Raw genomic sequence first — 19,730 nt, forward strand, 5'->3', positions numbered from 1 at the left:
AAATCTTGCAAATGCTTGGGTATTTTAAAACAGTGTTCCTTATAAACGTTATCCTCGTAGATGTTTCTTGTGGCATTTATATAACAGTCATAAGCACTGATTCCATTTTTTCTATCACGATTGATTTGAAATTCGAAATTAAAAAAAACATTGTTTAATATGTGTATATAGCGTAGGAGTTTAGTCTACTAGCATCAACTGTTTATTTCTTTAATATATAAAAAAAACTGTTTCTTAGTTAGAAAGTGTTACTAAAATTTAAATCGAAACAAAATAAAAGTTGGTATTTTAACAAACAATGTGAATTAAATTACTGACAGTATAATAAATTTAATCAAGTCAGAATCTACTCCGGACTTTAAGAAATACTAAACTTTAATGTAAAGATTTTATGAGGATATTTCAAACTTCATGTTCTAAAGAATCCGTTTTATTTCAAGATGCCGCCATCTTTAATGTCTTTGTGTTAGTAAAGTTCATTCGCCTTTAAAATCATGTACAGTCGGCCACTGATTGAATTGTTTTTGGTACTTTAACAATTAATTATCGACCGACTTGAAAATATTCTTCTTGCAAGTTTTTTTTACGTTATAATTTAGTTGAATTCATAAAAATACTATGTGTGCGTTATTATGAAAATTGGGTATTGCTAATATGCTAATAACTTTATTTTCAAAAGTAATGTCCGAACGTTATTGTGTGGAGTTCGTCTGGATTTTACCACTCTAGTAAAACACTGCACTGTGCTGTTTTTTTATGTTATTATATATTATGTTTTTATGTTATAATATATGTTTGTTTAACTATTTTTTTAACTATGTTGGTCTCATCTGAACACCGATTTATCTATTTTTTCCTTCTACTGTTGGCCCTAATGGCTTCAGTGTCATCGGATGGGCTCGCGAATTAAAATACTTAAGCCAGCTGTTGCATTGTACATCTTCTTCAAGGTCACCGAGATAGCCCGAAGAATTGTCACACTAAAGTGGCAATGGATGGGGTACATTGCTCGAAGAACCGACCGCCGATGGGGCCGACGAGTTCTCGAGTGGCGACCATGGACCGGAACACGCAAGGTAGGTAGGCCCCCACAAGGTGGTTCGACGACCTGGTAAAGGACGCGGGAAGCCGCTGGTTGCGGGCTGCACAAGACCGGTCGTTGTGGCAATCTTTGGGAGAGGCCTATGTCCAGCAGTGGACTCCTTCGGCTGAGAGATGAGATGATGATGAAATGCCTTGGCGTCGCTGAGATGTTACAAATAAGGGACCACAATCCTTCTGGTGTGCTATCTAACAAATTAATATTACCAATAGTAAGACTGTCGGTATTGTGTGGGATGAGCGTACGCCTACGAAGTAATACTTGGGGTTTCTTAATACTGAATTAACAGAGAAAATACTTATGATATGAAAGCATTCATATGATAGCGCGATGCATTATACTATTAACGCCATCTATTATCCGACTGCGTGGACTATCAAAATAATATATTTAATTAATATAAAAAACATCGTGAACAGTTGATGTAGGCCTCTGCTCCTTTTAAAGAGAAGCTTTGGAGCTTATTCCACATCTCTATATTTTTACCGACACAATTCAAAATGTAGTAGGTACATTAAAATTCATAAGTGCTTGCCTGGGGTTTAATATGCAATCATTGGAATAAAAACACGTTCTAAACACTGAATCATTTTAGTTCTCAATGTAATGTAATTCTCTTACTTTGCGGCTTATTCTAATGTTATAATTAGATTAAAGCGTAGGTGATATCTCGACTGACTAAATATCAATGCTCAATTTAAACTAAGAGAGATAGAGTTTTAATCTCAAAAGACCTTCGTTACATAGTGAGGAGCACTTCGATAAAATTCTCCCCATAATATCACGAAACCACATTTCATTTGAATATATGATTAATGAAAACTTATGATATTAAATCGAGTCAATTTTTAAGTAGGCGTAGGCGAAGGCCTGTTCTGAAAATATAAAAGTGCTCAGACTCTCGGGGACGATATTGATTAAGTTAATATAGAATTATGGAAAAATATGTTATTCTAGCTAGGATATTGAATTATTCATTTAAAAAATTCACTGAATTTTTGAAACTGAAAATTGTTTGTAATAAGGATCGAATCCTAGGAAATAATGCTTAATGACAAAACTAATAAAACGCGCTCAACCTGTTTTTTTTTTAAAGTTTTTCTCACATCTAATATCAATGATTCCATTAAACTTATATAATATACGAAGCAATGCAGGAAGTCTTAATTTATAAACCATTAAGATGAAACTACATGCAATAATTCAATACAATAACATTATTAATTTTATTACTTTGTAGTTGTTTCTTAGTACTGGACACGTGGGGTTATATTTGTGTTATATTAAGTGGTCACCACCGCCCATTGACGGTGTAAAAAATATTAACAATTCCTTACATCACCGATGCACCACCAGCTGGTTCACTCACCGTTTAAAGCCCAGGACAACAATAGTGTTCGGCTGTAACTGACTCAAACAGACTGGCTTTCAGAGAGCTTTACGACCAGGTGACCTATCTGGATACTTCTTAGTCTCTAGATATTATACCGCTGACTGCCTTCTTGCTTTATTTTATAAGAAGGCTAGGCCCTAGCTCCTGGGTGTAATCCCTGCTTCGAAGTATTATGGCACTAATGCTCTGAACTTTTTCGTGTCGGATTTGCCATCCTATTGGATTATAATAGTGAGCGAATAGATAGTGCACTTGTCAGGATATAGTGTACTGTCAGGTATAGTGTAGTATCTTATGTACTTAAATATATATTGTGAAGTTAACTATTCTCCATTGAGAACGATCACTGCAGCCAAAATTAGAAATGACGAGTTCGAAATTCGACCTCAGACATAACCCTCACAAATTATTTGATCGTACTTTTGACGCATTGATGATACTTAAATAGATTTTAATTTTGACAGTGCCAGTGACTATTGGATATTGGTGTACGCTAACAAACGTTTAATGTTTAGCAAAATAACGTTATTTGAATATTAATTTAACTTAAAAAATAAATAATAAATTATTAATAAAAATCGGACGATATATTTTGAGATAGTATGTTGAAAAAGAAAGATCATTTTCAATATCTTTTTCTGTAACGTCTGCTCTTGTTGGAGCGTCATTCTATGGGATATTTATCGTCTTATCTTATATTATTTACTCTCGACTGAGCTCTACCATTTTTAATATAAGAATTTTATATTTTATTTCATCCTCTTAATATTTACCTTTTAAATGCAACTTGAAGAACTAAGATGACATAGTTAAAGGAAAAAGAGGATATTAACTGGAGATCACGCTTTAAAATCTTGAGAGCATATTAATCTCCGTTGTTTTTCTTTGGCAAACGTTTATCTGACCATGTTTGTTTGCTTTCATTTCAAAACATTTTCCTTCATGACTGATCACAAGTAGACTTTTAACTCACTGCTTACCAAGACTCGTTGATAGTAATGCTAAATCGCCAGCGTATAGAAGTTCTTAATCCATTATACCTTAGTTTTATCAAATGTTATTAATTATTGAACAAAAACTACATTAAATTGTAAGAAAGTCTATGGCAAATGTTTATTCATAAAAAAAATCAGTTGCGCTTTTCGAATTTGAACCATAACCATTCATCGGTTAAGTTCAAAGTGCTGTATAAAAACGATACCGTTAGCTATTTTCTGTATAAATTATAATCTGTTTTACTAAAATACTTACCAGGTACCACTGCTCCTTAAATAGAGGATCTGGAAATGACAGCGGCGACTGACGCATCACGTGCCGAGGACGTTGGTCTCTCTTCACTCTTCTCAACTCGCGCTGCTGCATAACCCATCTCACCTGTGAAACGAATAAAAATATTAAGACCTGAATTTACCAGACGTTATATGTTTTACCTTCCCCTAAAGGTAGGTCTGGGTAGGTATCTACCCACATATCATATATTCTATATCGCTAAACAGTAATTCTTAGTATTATCGTGTTCTAGTTTAAAGGGTGAATACGCCAGTGTAATTACACTGTATTAACCTGTAATTTACAGGCCAGGGATAAAACATCTTAGTTCCCAAGGTTCGTTGTGCATTGACGACGTAATAAAATTCAACGTTATTATTAAAGTGGATTATGGGCTTTCTTGGTCGTGTCAAAGAACTATAAAAATCATTTAGTTTTTAATTATTTTACACTTAAACTAAACGTTAGTTGCGTTTATAAATTAAAGTTAGCTTACACTTAAGTACAATGAAGAAAGTTTTACTTTAAATGCTTGAGATATTTAACTTCCCAGCGGAATTCAAAGAGCCTTAATATACGGTTCGATTTTCAAAAAGCGAATATTCTGCATAAATATTTAAGTGGAATAAAATCTATAAGCGTAAAGTTGGTGCAACTGACGTTGAAAAAGTATGTGCAATTGTAGATTTTATTCATGGTGGTCACGCGCTTGAAATCGTTAGGTTTCGAATGAAATACTTCTGATAACATACAATGTACAGACTTAATATTTGTTTCGGATTAGTTGCGAACAATTCATCTAAGTTTATATGCCCTGTTAGTAATTTTCGAAAGAATAAATTTCAAAGTTGTGTGTGTTTAAGTAAAGAGTACAAAGTATTAGAGATGATTTCTTCAATGTCAAAATTTATGAGACAATAATCTGATACAAACGGAGAGAAATCAAGCACAGTACTAATGGTTTTATGTCCATTCTGAGTCAGAGGAGTGAAACACTGTCTGCTTCATTACTCTGGACTGATACTAAGAATTTGTTGACAGCAAAACTGACAGCCAGTTAGTGCCCAGACACGGGATTTGAAGTCGAGACCACTATATATATGTATAGTAAAACCACTACTACTAGACCAACCAGGTATTATGTGGTAACACCGCTTATAAATGATCCTTAAAAAAATGTTCCTATCAGATAATTAATGTTCAATATTTACTCAAAATAAAAATGAATCCTGAACAAAATTAAATTAGAAAGATTCTTTTTAATATTCCATTTCCAAATATTTAACCGTTCTTATAATTTCATTTATCGTATTCAAAAGCGTTTTTACGACTATTGTAAAAATCTTTGTGACCGTTTTTGATCTGCAAATTCAAACAGATGCGTTTGAGTCCAGACGCGACTTTTGTTCGGACACCCTACATCTTCAGCAATTTTTATCTGAATTCGCTTTGAATATGAAATCTATTTGACTTAAAAATTCGAGTCAAACGTTTTGGCGATATTTTATTAAAAATTAGCAAAGAAACTATTTAATAAAGAGAATTCAACGCAATCGCTTTAACTCTTTGTCTTTTATGCGAGAGTATCGGTTACAATATGTAAATAGATAGTATAAATATGTTGTTTAAATAAATATATTTATTAGAATTATCTACCATTGTGTTTGTAACATCTAAGATTTAATATTACTTTTATCTTATTTACTCACAATAATTCACCGCAAACGACTCCATTCGATAACCTAAAAATGTATGTTTGTCACAAAACGTAACAAATAAAGTTGACTATAGTAAAGGGGACTGATAAACGAATTTCATTGGTCAGTTAAGTTTATACGACGAATATGTTGCGTTGTTCGGAAACGTACTTTCATAAATAATTACCAAATTGATAGCGCTAGCCAATAAATTAAACGCCACAGTACCCCATAAACTGTTAGTGCCATTCCAAGAGGAGTTCGCGTTTATAGTTTTTTGGAATAAGTTTAATTCATTAGAAGTATATTAAATTAACAGCCTGTAGATATACTTGGGCTGGACTGTTGCTACTTCTTCTCATTTTAAAAGGGTTGGAGCTCATTCAATACGATTTGGTGAATACACACGTGGTAGACTTTTAATTCAACACGTGAATTTTTTTCAATGTGTTGTTCTGTATTATCAAACACGAGATGTATAATAAACATACATTAAGGATTATGAAAATTCAGTAGAACTAGTTTGAACCCAGAATATCTGGTTTAAATTAAGGTGTTCTGGGCCTCTATCTCTGCTCGAATATATTTTAATTGATTAGGTACTTATCATACAAAGTTCTAGCAAAAATCTATACTAATTTTCTATATTTAAAAGGATTGTTCTTTATATTGAATAAAAATTCAATTAAAAAAAAAACATGGCATAAGGTGCTTTACATTATAAAGTAGAAAAAAAATTGATTTTCCAAAAATCAACTTCGAAGAGACGACGTGGGGTGTCAAGGTAAATTTATCCACTTGGCTATAAATCTTATCAAGTATGTAAGGGGCAGAGATGTTTGAAGATTTTACGAATATCAACTCCCAAGAGTGCATTAAACTTATATTGTAGGTAAATATATTTCAGAGCTTTGCAATTTAAAATAAACTTAAAAATAAAAATGTTTTAATCTTTCGAGAACATTCTACAAACTAATGCTCGTGGTATTCGCACAATTATTACTAGGCTATAAGTTGTGCCCTATTAGGTCTGACTATTATTTCTTAACAAAAACTAAATGCTTTTTGTGCGCACTCTATGCGTTCTATCATAGAACAGTTATTGTTTAAAACTGACATGAAGATTCTTTTTTATAAAATAGTTCAATGACCTTGTGAACTACGATGTTATGTTCCTGATGCTTCTAGTATCGGAACACAACAATACTAAGTACTGATACTTGGCGATAGATTCTATTATGAGTGGTCGGTACCTACCCAAACGGACTAGCACAAGGCTCTATTACATAGTATGGCTATGATCATAGTATCCTCAACCTGAAGCTGAGAAAGTCATCTTTATATTGATGACGTATACACACACTCATATGTCCAAGAGTATTCTCTATTCCGTCACTCTTTTAATATAATATTAGAACAAGCTAGGAAAGAATCCAGTCGCAGGACTTACGGCTTTTTAGGTGCTTTAAATGTACCATCAACCTTATAATTGGTAAATGAGTAGAATATTCTTTCTGAAAAGCATTGTTAAAAATCGATTTCTGATAAATCGGAGAAAAAACTTATTCATAAATTTATTTCTCTACCCCAAACGATTTCCAAATATCATTTTTATTCATTAAACTGGAGAGAGATTTATTCAAACAAAATTTTTATGAACTGATTTATGGAAATACTCCCTTAGTGGAAACGATTGCCACGGTACGCTGATTAAATTTGATTGTGTAACAGTAAACGAAAAACCAAATAATAAGCGCAAGAAGTTCCATTCATTTCATCCGTTCCATTTATTGTTTTAAAATAACGTCGATATAGGCTTTAATGGTGTCGAAGTGGACGTAATACATCTCTCCCTAACTTAAATAAAAAAACACCTTAATAACAATTAAAGCTGTCTAAAATATACGGAATCGAAAATTGAGTATCAAATATAGTATATTATTAATCAGCTAATAAAGTATTTAAAAAGTCAGATCCATTAGAAGATTACATTGTAAACTCATAATTATTGGTACGACTGCATTATATCGTGCAATTTCTATGCAAATCGATCTATTGAGGTCCTATTCCAAGATTATATTTGTTTTCATGACATCTTATTAGAAAATCAGGCTAGGGTGCGATAGATAGGATATGCCCTGAGAAGAACGGCAATCGAGATAACGTCGCGCTGCTGAAGAGTATGGGGTCAAGTGCAATATAAATCTCACACCTTGAGCTAGGCTCAGATGAGCGAAGCCCAGCGTAGGAGAAGTAGCGGATAATAAATATATTATTATAATATATCACTATATTTGACAGACTGTTTTGAGGAAGTAATATCCTGAGAGTACCTCAACGTGTCGAATAAACTTGTACACCAATCAACAACAAGAGGTTTAAATCGAAATATTTTTCTTAGAAGCAACGGTTTGTTGAAAGTAATGATTGTTCATCTATTTTTCCAATTAATAACTTTTTGTTGTAATTTCATGTTTTCATTATTGTACCTATTTAATAGTTTTAATATTATGGATTAGATTAGATTCATTGTTTATTTGATCTACTTTGTGGGCTTATCCCTAAATTATGTTCGATAATAGAAAAATAAGCCCTAGACGAAGATGCCTTTGATCTTCCAGGACAGTGATGTGCAATGCCATGTTCCGATGATTCTATTAGGAGTACATTAGCAAGTTAAGTGAACTAAGTCGAAGCAATTTCACAACGCAGCTATGAGTTAATTGTCTCATTTCATACCCCTTACATGAACTTGGTATAAAAGAAAATGTAACTATAACATCAGCTTACAACGATTAGTTTCCCTTGAATAGTGTTACGAAGATTGCCTCCGTGATATTGGTTTTTTCCCTCTGAATTTTTTGCAGTCTTATACTCAACTACTTGTACACAATCTAATTTTATACGTAGTCATTTTTATTTTTCACTTCACATACCCATCTCAACAGAAAGCATTATTCATAATAATGTTGTCTAATTACTTACAAAACATGGACGATCTGGGGATCGGAAAGATGGGTCTTTGTCCATTAAATTTCTCGAAATCTCGAAAATAGAATCGGACAGGTAGTGAGTGATCAGAATACAATTGAATAGTATCGAAGAAATCCTAAAAATACTGCGCAAATCACATAACCTTTGTCCGGATTTGCTTCCGTTATTTTTTAAGCAAACATATACCAGTTTTTTGGTAAAAACTTGCGGAAAGTTAGAGCTCCAAATATGAATAACGTATGTTTGACCGTTCAACAATAGTTTTAGTGACCGAGTCAGCATACAGCCAGATACCAACTAGTAATCTCTAGTGGCTACATGCTGCAGAGTTGGGACCCGTTGCATTCGGTTAACATCGAATAATCGAATCATGACATGACAACTGTATAAAATTAGCCAACATGACTTTGACATACTTGAGGATCGAATATTTTACTCAATGTCGTAGATTAAATTAAATTTTAGTTCATAATTTGATTCACATTATTATTCTTAATTGGTGATAAAATTTAGATAAGCTATTTTTAATAATTCTACAAAAATTGTCATTGCAGTTAAATAGAAATATTTAATCGTATTGCTGTGAAAGAAAGTTTGTTTATGAAAGATGAGTAAGTCTATGACTAATATACATACAGGTATCTTCGGACTTTCCATTCGAATTCAAATCGAGAAACATGTTTGTGATTTAAATAGTAGGAATCGGACTCAGCCGTGTGACCGAGTCAAGCTGGGACGAATGCTACGGGACCATATGTCAAGCCTCAGTTACACATTCTATTAAAACCGACGCAACTGTAAGCAGCAGCGGGTTTAATTCTCAAATGAATTTGAAACAACTCTACAGAATTTCCTTGGAATTATCTCAATATATAGATCGAAAAAATATTTATGAACACAGGCTTGTTTCAGTAACATATTGAAAAAACTTTAAGTCTCTTTAGTTCTCTGTAAGTCAAGGTAATCTGGCATCTGGCTGACGAATGTGAACCATCTCAATTATTCGTACATAAATAACAACCTTCCCAATCACTAGTCACGTTTCCTCTTCACGGTTTTTGTCTTTTGTGCCGGGAATTTGTTGGCCCGAATATTGGCTTGTATCAGAATAAAATACTATATTTTTATACGAGTATGTCATCATAACTGGATTGTAGAACACAAAAAAACGATATCGAAATACTGCATACGTCAAAATCATGTTCAAAGTTAAGATTTTTAAGAAAATAAGGCTTCGTATGCACATAGTAAATAGCTAATGTATATAATTTAATATTAAATAAGCGTTTAATTATTCCAATCTAAAATAGTGTCGTTTTATTAAATATACATAAATACATACAATTTGACAATAAAAATAACACCTGACATTTTGTTGAAAAATAATCCTAACTTTATATCCCGACTCAGTGTCATTTAACTTATCTAGTCTAAAGGAACCAAAAACAACCCTATTATTTCTATATTCCGTGTAATATTACATATTAGCTATTTTGAAAGTAATTATCATCAACTATTCTCTTATTGTCGAATCATGCCAATACACGATAAACTTAAACATACATTGCTGATACAAAACGACTTTAAACAAGACTTACGAACATTGACTGATATCTCAATAACACGAAATGTAACAAACTCGAAACTTATTGTCCCCCGGTGTAATAATACCTACGGTAGGCAGACCTTAGAATACCTTATACCAGCATTTTTGAACAGTCTGCCATACAATTTAAAATTGTAAATAAATGTAAAAACAACTAATTGTAACATTATTTATTTGCTATGTACCAATTTTTTGTTTTTTTTATATTTTATTTTGTTATTATTGTATAGTTTTAAGTCTATAAGTGTTGACAACGAATACCGATGTACGGATAAATCCAATAGGGTTTTTGTTAGATCGTTCTTAATACAGTACAATATAAATAAAATGTATATTCACTTGAAATAAATAAATAAATGACTCAATGGGATTTCTGCTTTCTGACGAAAAATTGTCAATATTAACCACGATTTGGAGTTTTCCAATAGATTTTTCCCCAGTCATTACGAAATTGACATTCAGAGTGCATGCGTCTCATAATTTTAATTCCCTGACACACCTGATGTAGATTACGGACGGACAGTACATATTACATAATATAATAATTATCCGTCTCGATTTCGTACAAATTTTACTCATACGTTGGAACTTCTAAATTTCTTTCATCTTCTGATGATCGTCTACGTCTCCTAAGTATAAACTAAATTTCAAGTCGATCAGACTTATCGTTTTGGAGATTCCGCGATGAATATATCTATATACACATATATATTGAGCAAAATCCGGCCGACGTTGCAAAACTGTAAGGCTTGTGTACACCTATCATTTATTATGGCGATCGCTTGAACAGTATACAATCTGATATGCTATTTAGCGGCATTTTACTACAAAGTTATTAAAATAAATATAAAAGCCTACGTCATAAAAAAATTGATAAACGTAATAACTTTCATGGTAGTCGATGAAACGGCGTGGAAGTCGATTAATCTGAAAGAGATATACCAATATAAATATATATATATATATATATATCACGGTCGTATCCACAAATATTATTCATAGATTTTCCATTATTTTTGAATGACATTAATTAATGTTAATCACTACGATGATACATTTTATCCCTGATAAATATTTAATGTATTTGTTCAAAATGGACTCATGAATCTTTACTTATATTACTGATGCGAAAGTAACTCTGTCTGTCTTTAATAAACGGAATTTGATGTAATTCAGTGTGAAGCAAACTTGAAGTTCAATGAACGACATAGGGTACCTTTTTTGTGTCTAACACATTGACGACTAACCTACAACGCGAGCGAGGCCGCAAGCAAAAGCTAGTTGAAGATATTAAAAATAAGAAGTCCACGTAGACCAGGATATCTTTGATTGTTACTAGTAAGTGCCTTTCTGCAGATTAATGCTTCAGAACCTGAGGTCCTAGATTCGATAACACGCTATTGCCACTTAGAAATTTATTTCAACGCTTTGAAGCAGTGTCCCGCCTCTCGTAAATCCTACACTTGAAATCTGTCATTTATTATCATAGTTAGAGGGATAAATATTATAAAAGTATTAGACAAAATAAAAATACAATACGTATGGATTTTTTTTACCAGTAATATATTTTTCATCAACGATTTCTTTTCATATTTTTATGACAATAATTTCTTATACAACGACGTTGGATACTAAAGACATAATAAAACTTTATAGCTACAAAGCAATGAAAACATACTAAATGGATAGTATTGTAGCGGTCTGAAGATACTTTTATTTCGTATTTAAATGTTCAACTTTGAGAGCAAATAGAAAAAAAAAATTAAATTCATATTTATATGAATAAATACAGTTTAAGATTTATAATGTTGCTCGCATAGGTTTGTGGGGAATGTTATTTGCACATGCACGCGTATTTAGATAGACACGTGCATACAGGCATGTCAATATGAACGAATTAAAATTGATACAGGTTAAATTCGGAATTTGTAATCATGTAAAATAATGTTGTCTTCGATAAGTATTAGAGAACTATAAAATAAATACTTATCTACAATTGTAAATAACATTCTCCTATCTTTTTTTTTTTTAATTTTGGCAGACGGACAAATGAGCCATATGTAAAAAAATATTAATGATTCCTTAAATCGCCAATGCACCAATAACTAAGGAAACTAAAATGTTATTTCCCTTGTGCCTGTAGTTACACTGGCTCACTAACCCTTCCAACTGGAGCTCACTAGATGGCCTGCAAAAAACCCTACCTCTAAGTGTGTTTAAATAACAAAACAAAAACTATATTTTAATTATACCGGAATTATTTGAAAAATAAATAAAAATAGTCCACAAACTAATTATATATAAATTGCATTTGAATCCCTTGCGATCCACATTGTAATTTGTTTACAAATGTAAACATTAAATATGAAGCTCAACTTTTTTTCCATAATTAATTATATTTCAAATGCAATATCTGACAAATCCACATATATATATACATATTATTGTAGGTACATCCGTCCGGAATACAAGACAAGCTGTTACCCGCGGCTTTACTCGCGTGGAAATTGAATCTATTTACAGATTAACTTAAAATATTACGTTAATTTAAAACCTCTTTGTATATCACATTGGTGTGTATTTCACCCCTTAGTGTGAAATATTAAAAATCTCTTAAATATACATCTACTCATTTTTAATGAGTAAACCAAAAATAAAGTATCATGTAACTTAAAAAATTACGGACTTTCAAACAAACTTTCAACCTCTATTTCACTCCCTCGGGGGTAGAATTTCCGAAATTCCTTCCTTAGTAGGTGTTTACTCAACAAAACGATCCTAGTCATCAAATTTCATAGCCCCAACTTTAATAGTTTACGCTCGGCGATGATGACTCAGTCAGTCAGGACACGCTATTTTATATAAATATAGATTACCAGCGAGGTCATAAGGTTGACCAAATAAATATATTAGATATTATTTTCACTAGTATCATCCACTTCTTCAATAAATAGTCATTATAAGTCGTTTTTATCCCTGAAGTATAATTGGTACTGATTACTTACCTGAGGATCATTTTTCAGTCGTACTTCATAATCTTTGCTTGCGTTTACAGATCTCTTACTCAGATGTGGATGTGAGAATAAGTAGAAATGTTTCAGGTTCCCGATCTGTAACAAAAATATGCGAATTTAGAAAAAACTCATTTATTCATAGACGCTTGGTCACGCGTGCATCATAACCGATGATTTCGTGTTCAAACCCAGGCAAGTACCACTGAATTTTTATGGTGGTGAAGGAAATTATTGTGAGGAAACCTGCATTGGAGCACCGTGGCGGAATAGGCTCCAAGCCTTCTCCTCAATGGGAGAGGAGGCCTTAGCCCAGCAGTGGGACATTTACAGGCTGTTAATGTGTGTAATGTAAAATGGTCTGTGAGGATAAAAAGATCATAATTACACAAAGGAAGAGAGATGTTATAAAATATAAACCACATCTGGAGACCCTAATTGTATTAATTATTCCCGAAAAAACCAGATGGCCATAGTAGAGAATTTTATTGTGTATAATTACCACGTTAAAACAGACATAATAACCTAGCGATTTATCTTGGTTTAGACATTTTAATTCAAGCTGTAGTAAACAGAAGTCGTTTTGGCACGGTACAGAACATTTTTGGCAAAGCGCATACATACGGAATGAAAAACCGTTGCAAGCTTCGCGAAATTGTCTTAATGGCGAATCGCAATCAAGTAGCAATTGCTACTATTATTATTTATTATAATTATCAAATATTGGAAAGAAATTATTCATGTCGGTTTTCACCGCCGATGAGAAAATATGTCAAAAAATTCCAAGTAAATACTCTCGACAGTAGTAGCAATGAGATGGAGATAGACTGATTATTTTTTCTTAATTTCTTGATTTTTTTAATAAAATTGTTGGTACCGGTTGTGGTGGTTTCAGTCCTATCGTGATATAATACATACAATATATTCTAGTAAACTATATTAATTATTATGGGAGGGATTTTGTATCTAAATGAGTATCATGTAAAAGATCTTTCTTTTTTGTATGAGAATAATGAACTGAACGAGAAAGAGGTAGCTGCCTTTTACGTATTGCTTATTGATGCTGAGGTTTGAATTTTACGTTTTACTTCCTGATGGCTTTGTTGGCTTTGCAAGCCTGCTGCGTAGATACAAGCCAGTCATCAGATATTTTTCCGGCAATTAGCAAAACTTAGTATAGTTGTGCTCCGGTTTGGTGGGAGAGTGGGCTATGTAATTTTTTTTTCGCTGGACGAACTCTTAGACTCCCATTCCCGCTGCCTGAATTGAGGGGTATGTGTATCAACAACAATACCCATTAAAAAACCTGAGGTACCCACTCTGTCTTTTCGTGTGGCAGGACCAGTGTAACTACAAGCAAAAGGGAAATTGGTTAAGGCTTCAATTTTAGCAGATATAATTTATTATATTCATGTGATAGTGACGCTTTCTCAGAAAACGCTTTTACGACAACATAAAATATACACGATAATCTTTGTAAGAGAGATTTGTATATTTCCAAATAGCGTATATTATTAATGAACATAAGATATAATTGATTTGTTTATGATTATAATAAACCAATTTATTGAGTCACGTGATAATGTCTGATCATCATAAATAATAACAAATTACTATTAACACAATTTTACTGAATTACCAGCAGCCAAGCAGCAGCTGTTTAACAGCAGAGATGGACTGGTGGTTAGAACGAGTGAATCTTAACCGATGATTGCGAGTTCAAATCCAGGCAAGCACGACTGATTTTTCATGTGCTTAATTTGTGTTTATGATTCATCACGTGCTCGGTGGTGAAGGAAAACATCGTGAGGAAATCTGCATGTGTCTAATTTCAACGAAATTCTGCCACATGTGTATCCACCAACCCGCATAGGAGCAGCGTGTTGGAATATGATCTAAATCTTCTCTTCGAAGGGAGACGAGGCCTTAGCACAGCAGGGGGAAATTTACAAGCTGTTAATGTAAATATAATTTAAAAAAGCATTAAACTTAGCAGTTCCTCATACTATTCTTAGAAGTAAAAATAAAAAATCCCTTTGCACTATATCCTCCAAAACAAATTTACGTAAATATGCACCTAATAAGACAAAACAAACTCATGAATTTGTTCAATGACTTGCCATTTAACGGCGATATTGACATTTTTCATAATAACAAAACTAATTTTGTTGAACATTCCAAAGATATCATAGTTCGTTAAGTTTTGTTTCTATTTTTTATATCCTAATTTGCTTTTGTACAGTATTTTATGTTTGTAATGTCTTAATTTGAATTATTATATAATTTAGTTATGAAAATTTGATTTTATGTTTTATACAGGTTTGTATGGTTTATATTTTTGAATGTCAATGTTGTTTACAGTTTTAATTAAACTAGCTCATTCACCTTTCAAACTTTAAAGACGCATTTCACTTTGAATGTTATCTATCAGTTGTTAATTTTTAATTTTTAGTGATAAGTTAATTGTATAACTATTTCAATAAATAAATAAATTTGAACCAAAAGATTTAATAACAATGAGAAGTTTCGACATAGTTTATGAGCTAAGAATGTTAGTGGGGGCAGGTGAGTGCATTAAAATAATACAGTCATAAAATTCCCTGCCTTTTATAATATATAAATCGCTGTATATTTACTCGTAATTTATTTATGTATATTTACAAAATTTTAATTTTATCTTGAAGTAAAAATTTCATTTAACCCGTGTCAAGTCGGGACGGGTACCTAATAAATTTATATTAAACTAGATTCGTCCAAGGATAGTTAATTCTATAAGAGTGACTAATTAAGAAAATGCTTTTCCACGTTTATTTCACTAAAAATACTTTTTTAGTGAATCGATGATTTAAAAATTTATTGTAAAGATTTACGCTTTTTTTAACTGTTAAATTTGTATATCCAGAGACGTTTTGTCTTTGCCTTTGTATCTTATATTTAATTTGTATTTTTTTTTACCTGCATATTTTATTACCAGGTAGATAAAGTTTGAGGATTATTGTTTTATCGATATATGTCGTTATAAATAATTTATATAAAGAAGTACTCAAAGAAATCATAGATGCGAGACGGACATTTGTATTGTGTCCTTCAAGGGGTGTTACTTGAAAGAATGGCCCTTCATTATCATATAGATGTTAGAAGCATTGTAGTTGTAATATTACTTATTAATTATATTTTATTATTTTTTATATAAGTAATATATTTTCACATACGTAGTTTTTAATTTTGTTTTATTATCTTTTATCATTTTTAGTGTTTCATTTGCATGTCATGATTTCCTATAAGTATGGAAATTAGACTTATTCTGCTTCTAATATAAAAATATATTAAGTTACTGAAAAGAAAAATTCTAATGAAATGGCAAGGTCTAAAAATATTCATATCGTAATTTTTTATTTTAAATTGATAGGTGAAATTCAAATCATTGTCAATGTAAAACTCATGAATTCCTTAAATCGCCAATGCAACACCAACCTTGGTAACTAAAATAATAACCCTTGTGAATAATTAAACTAGCTCACTCACCTTTCACACCGATAGTAAGTTCTATCCGTTTGGCGTAAGAACATATAATACCTACACAAATGGGCACGAAGCCACTAAAGTAAAGTTTAAACAGTTTACGTTTAAACGTCCATAGTCATTCTGTCACTCAGGATAATGCCCATAGATTCAGAATAACCGAGTTCGTTTGAAATACAATGTTTTAAAAGTAGACCAATATTGGTTGTAAATATTTTACAATCTCGTTAAAGTCACCTCAGAACTGAGCAATTTATATTCGTTTAGATGTTTTAATTCAAGCTGTGTGTAGTAAACAGCCGTTTTGGCACGGTACGGAATATTTTTGGCAACGTATACAGAATGAACAAACGTTGCAAGTTTCGCAAATTGTCTAAATTGCGAATTGCAATCAAGGGGCAATTGCGAATGGTCACTGTGCTAAAAAATTTAAATGACTTATTTAATATTAAAATAATGACAGATGAACGAATAGATCTGATAGTTGCATCATTTAGAGATCAATGCTGAGAATTCCCGTTTCGAAGGAATTACTAATATTAATTATTGGTCGTCTTTTGTAAACCTCGTGTATGTCAGTGGAAATTAGGGAATGAAGTTCATTTAATGATACGCTTAAACTTGTGCGGTGTAAAATTCTCCGCGTCTTTAATTGTCTAGATTAGTTCTAGATAGTCAGGAGTACTACCGGATGGATTCGAACATAAGAATAACATTTTATAAACTTTAATACTAACAACAAATTGTGTACACATTGTGTCGATAAAACACTTACGGTCAAAGCAATCACTATTTATATCGTTTTATATATTCTGACATATTCCATGAAACAAAAGAATATAACAAATTAATTATAGCCAAGAGCTCTTATAAAACTTTGAACACACTGTGTATATTTTTAAAGAATGTACACACTTAACTAGATTAAACACATAAAATAGATAGAAAGTTTTCCTCACAATCGATGTTAGGAAAGATAAAAAGAAAAAGATTATAACAAGGGACGGTTATTAAATATTTACACTCGGGTCTAAGTGGACGCTTTGGATTGTTACGAGAGGATTACAGTTTTTTTTTTTTTTCGTCGATTTGTTCAACGGATTAATGTTTTCCTTGGAAAGAACCGAAACAATTGATTTATATGTTTGCGTTGACAAAAGATGCGGTACTTTGGCAATGTTCGTTCAAAGTTTCAGAATTTATTTTGATAATAGATCACAGATGGCGATTTTTATTTATTTTGTATAAAAAGTATGCCGATTGATATCAACACACGCCAAACTACAAAACATGTAATATGTATAAAACCTTCGTTTTATACTTTATATGAGCACTGTTTTTTATTTACTTTTTTACTTATAGGCAGCAAAAGAGAAGGCTCATCTGATGGAGAGTGATTACCACCGCCCATGGACATCTGCAACACATTGGGGCTTGCAGAACGTCAGGAACACGACTTTAATAAATGTGTAAGACTTCTTAAAGGCGTGCGTTCTTTGAAGGTCCCCGAGTTGTATCGGTTCGGAAAAACCGCCGGCGAAAGCTATTACTATGACAGGATTTTACAGATTTCTTATTTTCAGGAGGACGTCTCATACTCATAGTCCACCTCATGTTCTCTAACGATATATTATTCTTTTCAAACCACTGAGAAAAATAAATATGGAGCAAAAATGATGCGTAGAAACGCGTTAGAATTGTCATATCTTACACGGTCAAATAAGTATACACTGTTTTTGAAAAAAAAACCACGTAAAAAGCCATTACAGAAATGACGTAAAATAAATAAAAATATAGTATTAATATGTCTAAAAACATTAACATATTTAACATTTAATGGATGAACCGGACCGCACATTTTTGGTTGCGACAGAGCGACAACCGAGTTCTGTGTCAGAATTTTCCTAGAAATTCGTAATTGCGCACAGCTATTAATATATATACTAAAAAAGTATTCACGAAAATTTAATATCAAATCATTCAATGTACATCGCATTCTTTGATCTTCAACTTTGTCTAATCATTGAAAGACCTAAAATGGTTATTTCTATTTGGAATAAGTCAAATGTATAGCAATTTTAATAGCACGTAATTATCGTTTGATAGATCCTATTATTATTTTAGTCGGTTTTACAGCAAATGGGGGTTTAATTGGGACTTATTAATATCTTTTATACCATTTGATTGTACATTTAAGTTAGGCAATATACGATTAGCTGTCTAGCGTCCTAGAACAAATGGGTCACCTGATGGTATGTGGCCACCATCGCTCATAAACATTGGTGTGATGTGAGGAATAATAATCATTCCTTACATCACACCAATGTCCCTTCAAGCTTAAACAATACAATGTTTGGCGGTAGAATATCGACCGTAAAAGATAAATATCGTAAGTATTATATGTATAAATTTCATAAAAGATAAATAAATAAAGTCTGAAATAAATGGAATAATAATTAAAAAAATATAGTGTGGAAACAAAAGCGAATAATTGAAGTTCGCTTCAATGCATTGGCTTAATTGGATGCGTATTTCTCTACACTTGTTTTAAGGCAAGATGAAAACGGTTTAAAACGGGAAATGTAATTGGCGAACCCAAAATCAAATAAGAATTATTCGAGGTTAATCCTCAAGGTATATATAAAAAAAAAAAAACAAAATAATATTTATCATTAAACTATCAATCGTGAGAAATATCATTCGGAAATAACTAGTAATTTAAATTATTTGAATTGTAATTAAATTGAACAACCCTAAAAAAAAATTCTAGTGCTAAAGTTGACTCGCAGAGACGCCTAAAGCGATAAGGCGGCCTTTGCACGCTTTTAACGTGCTGTATATCCTGTGATATGATTACGCTTTGTCTTTGTGTGCAATGACGTTTATTTATAATACAAATTTTAAGCGTATCGGTCACTCACACGACCTTATTAATATTACTGATAATCCAACATGACTGGTAAAAGATAAGGCACAAGACCAACTTAACTTACTTTCCAAGACACTGAGTTTAAACAATACCATCTGCCAGACAATCGGAATATTGGAACAAAAAAACCCAACGTTTTAATACTGGAATTCCGGGATCCCGGGATTCGGTACCAAGGCCTAGGTATCTGCAGCCATCTATATTAGT

At 32.2% G+C, this 19,730-nt stretch overlaps 1 protein-coding gene across 1 annotated transcript in view; it reads right to left on the bottom strand.

Moving 5' to 3' along the window:
* The window catches only part of LOC113398692 (furin-like protease 2), a 66,262-nt gene that overhangs the window by 10,573 nt on the left and 35,959 nt on the right, over positions 1-19,730 (bottom strand). The window contains exons 2-3 of the mRNA XM_026637556.2: positions 13,067-13,171; positions 3,747-3,869 (exon numbers count right to left, since the gene is read on the bottom strand). Coding sequence (XP_026493341.2) covers positions 3,747-3,869; positions 13,067-13,171 — 228 coding nt within the window. The remainder of the gene's footprint in view (positions 1-3,746; positions 3,870-13,066; positions 13,172-19,730) is intronic.

This window comes from Vanessa tameamea, chromosome 14, assembly GCF_037043105.1.
Source record: "Vanessa tameamea isolate UH-Manoa-2023 chromosome 14, ilVanTame1 primary haplotype, whole genome shotgun sequence".
NCBI classification, from domain to species: Eukaryota; Metazoa; Arthropoda; class Insecta; order Lepidoptera; family Nymphalidae; genus Vanessa; species Vanessa tameamea.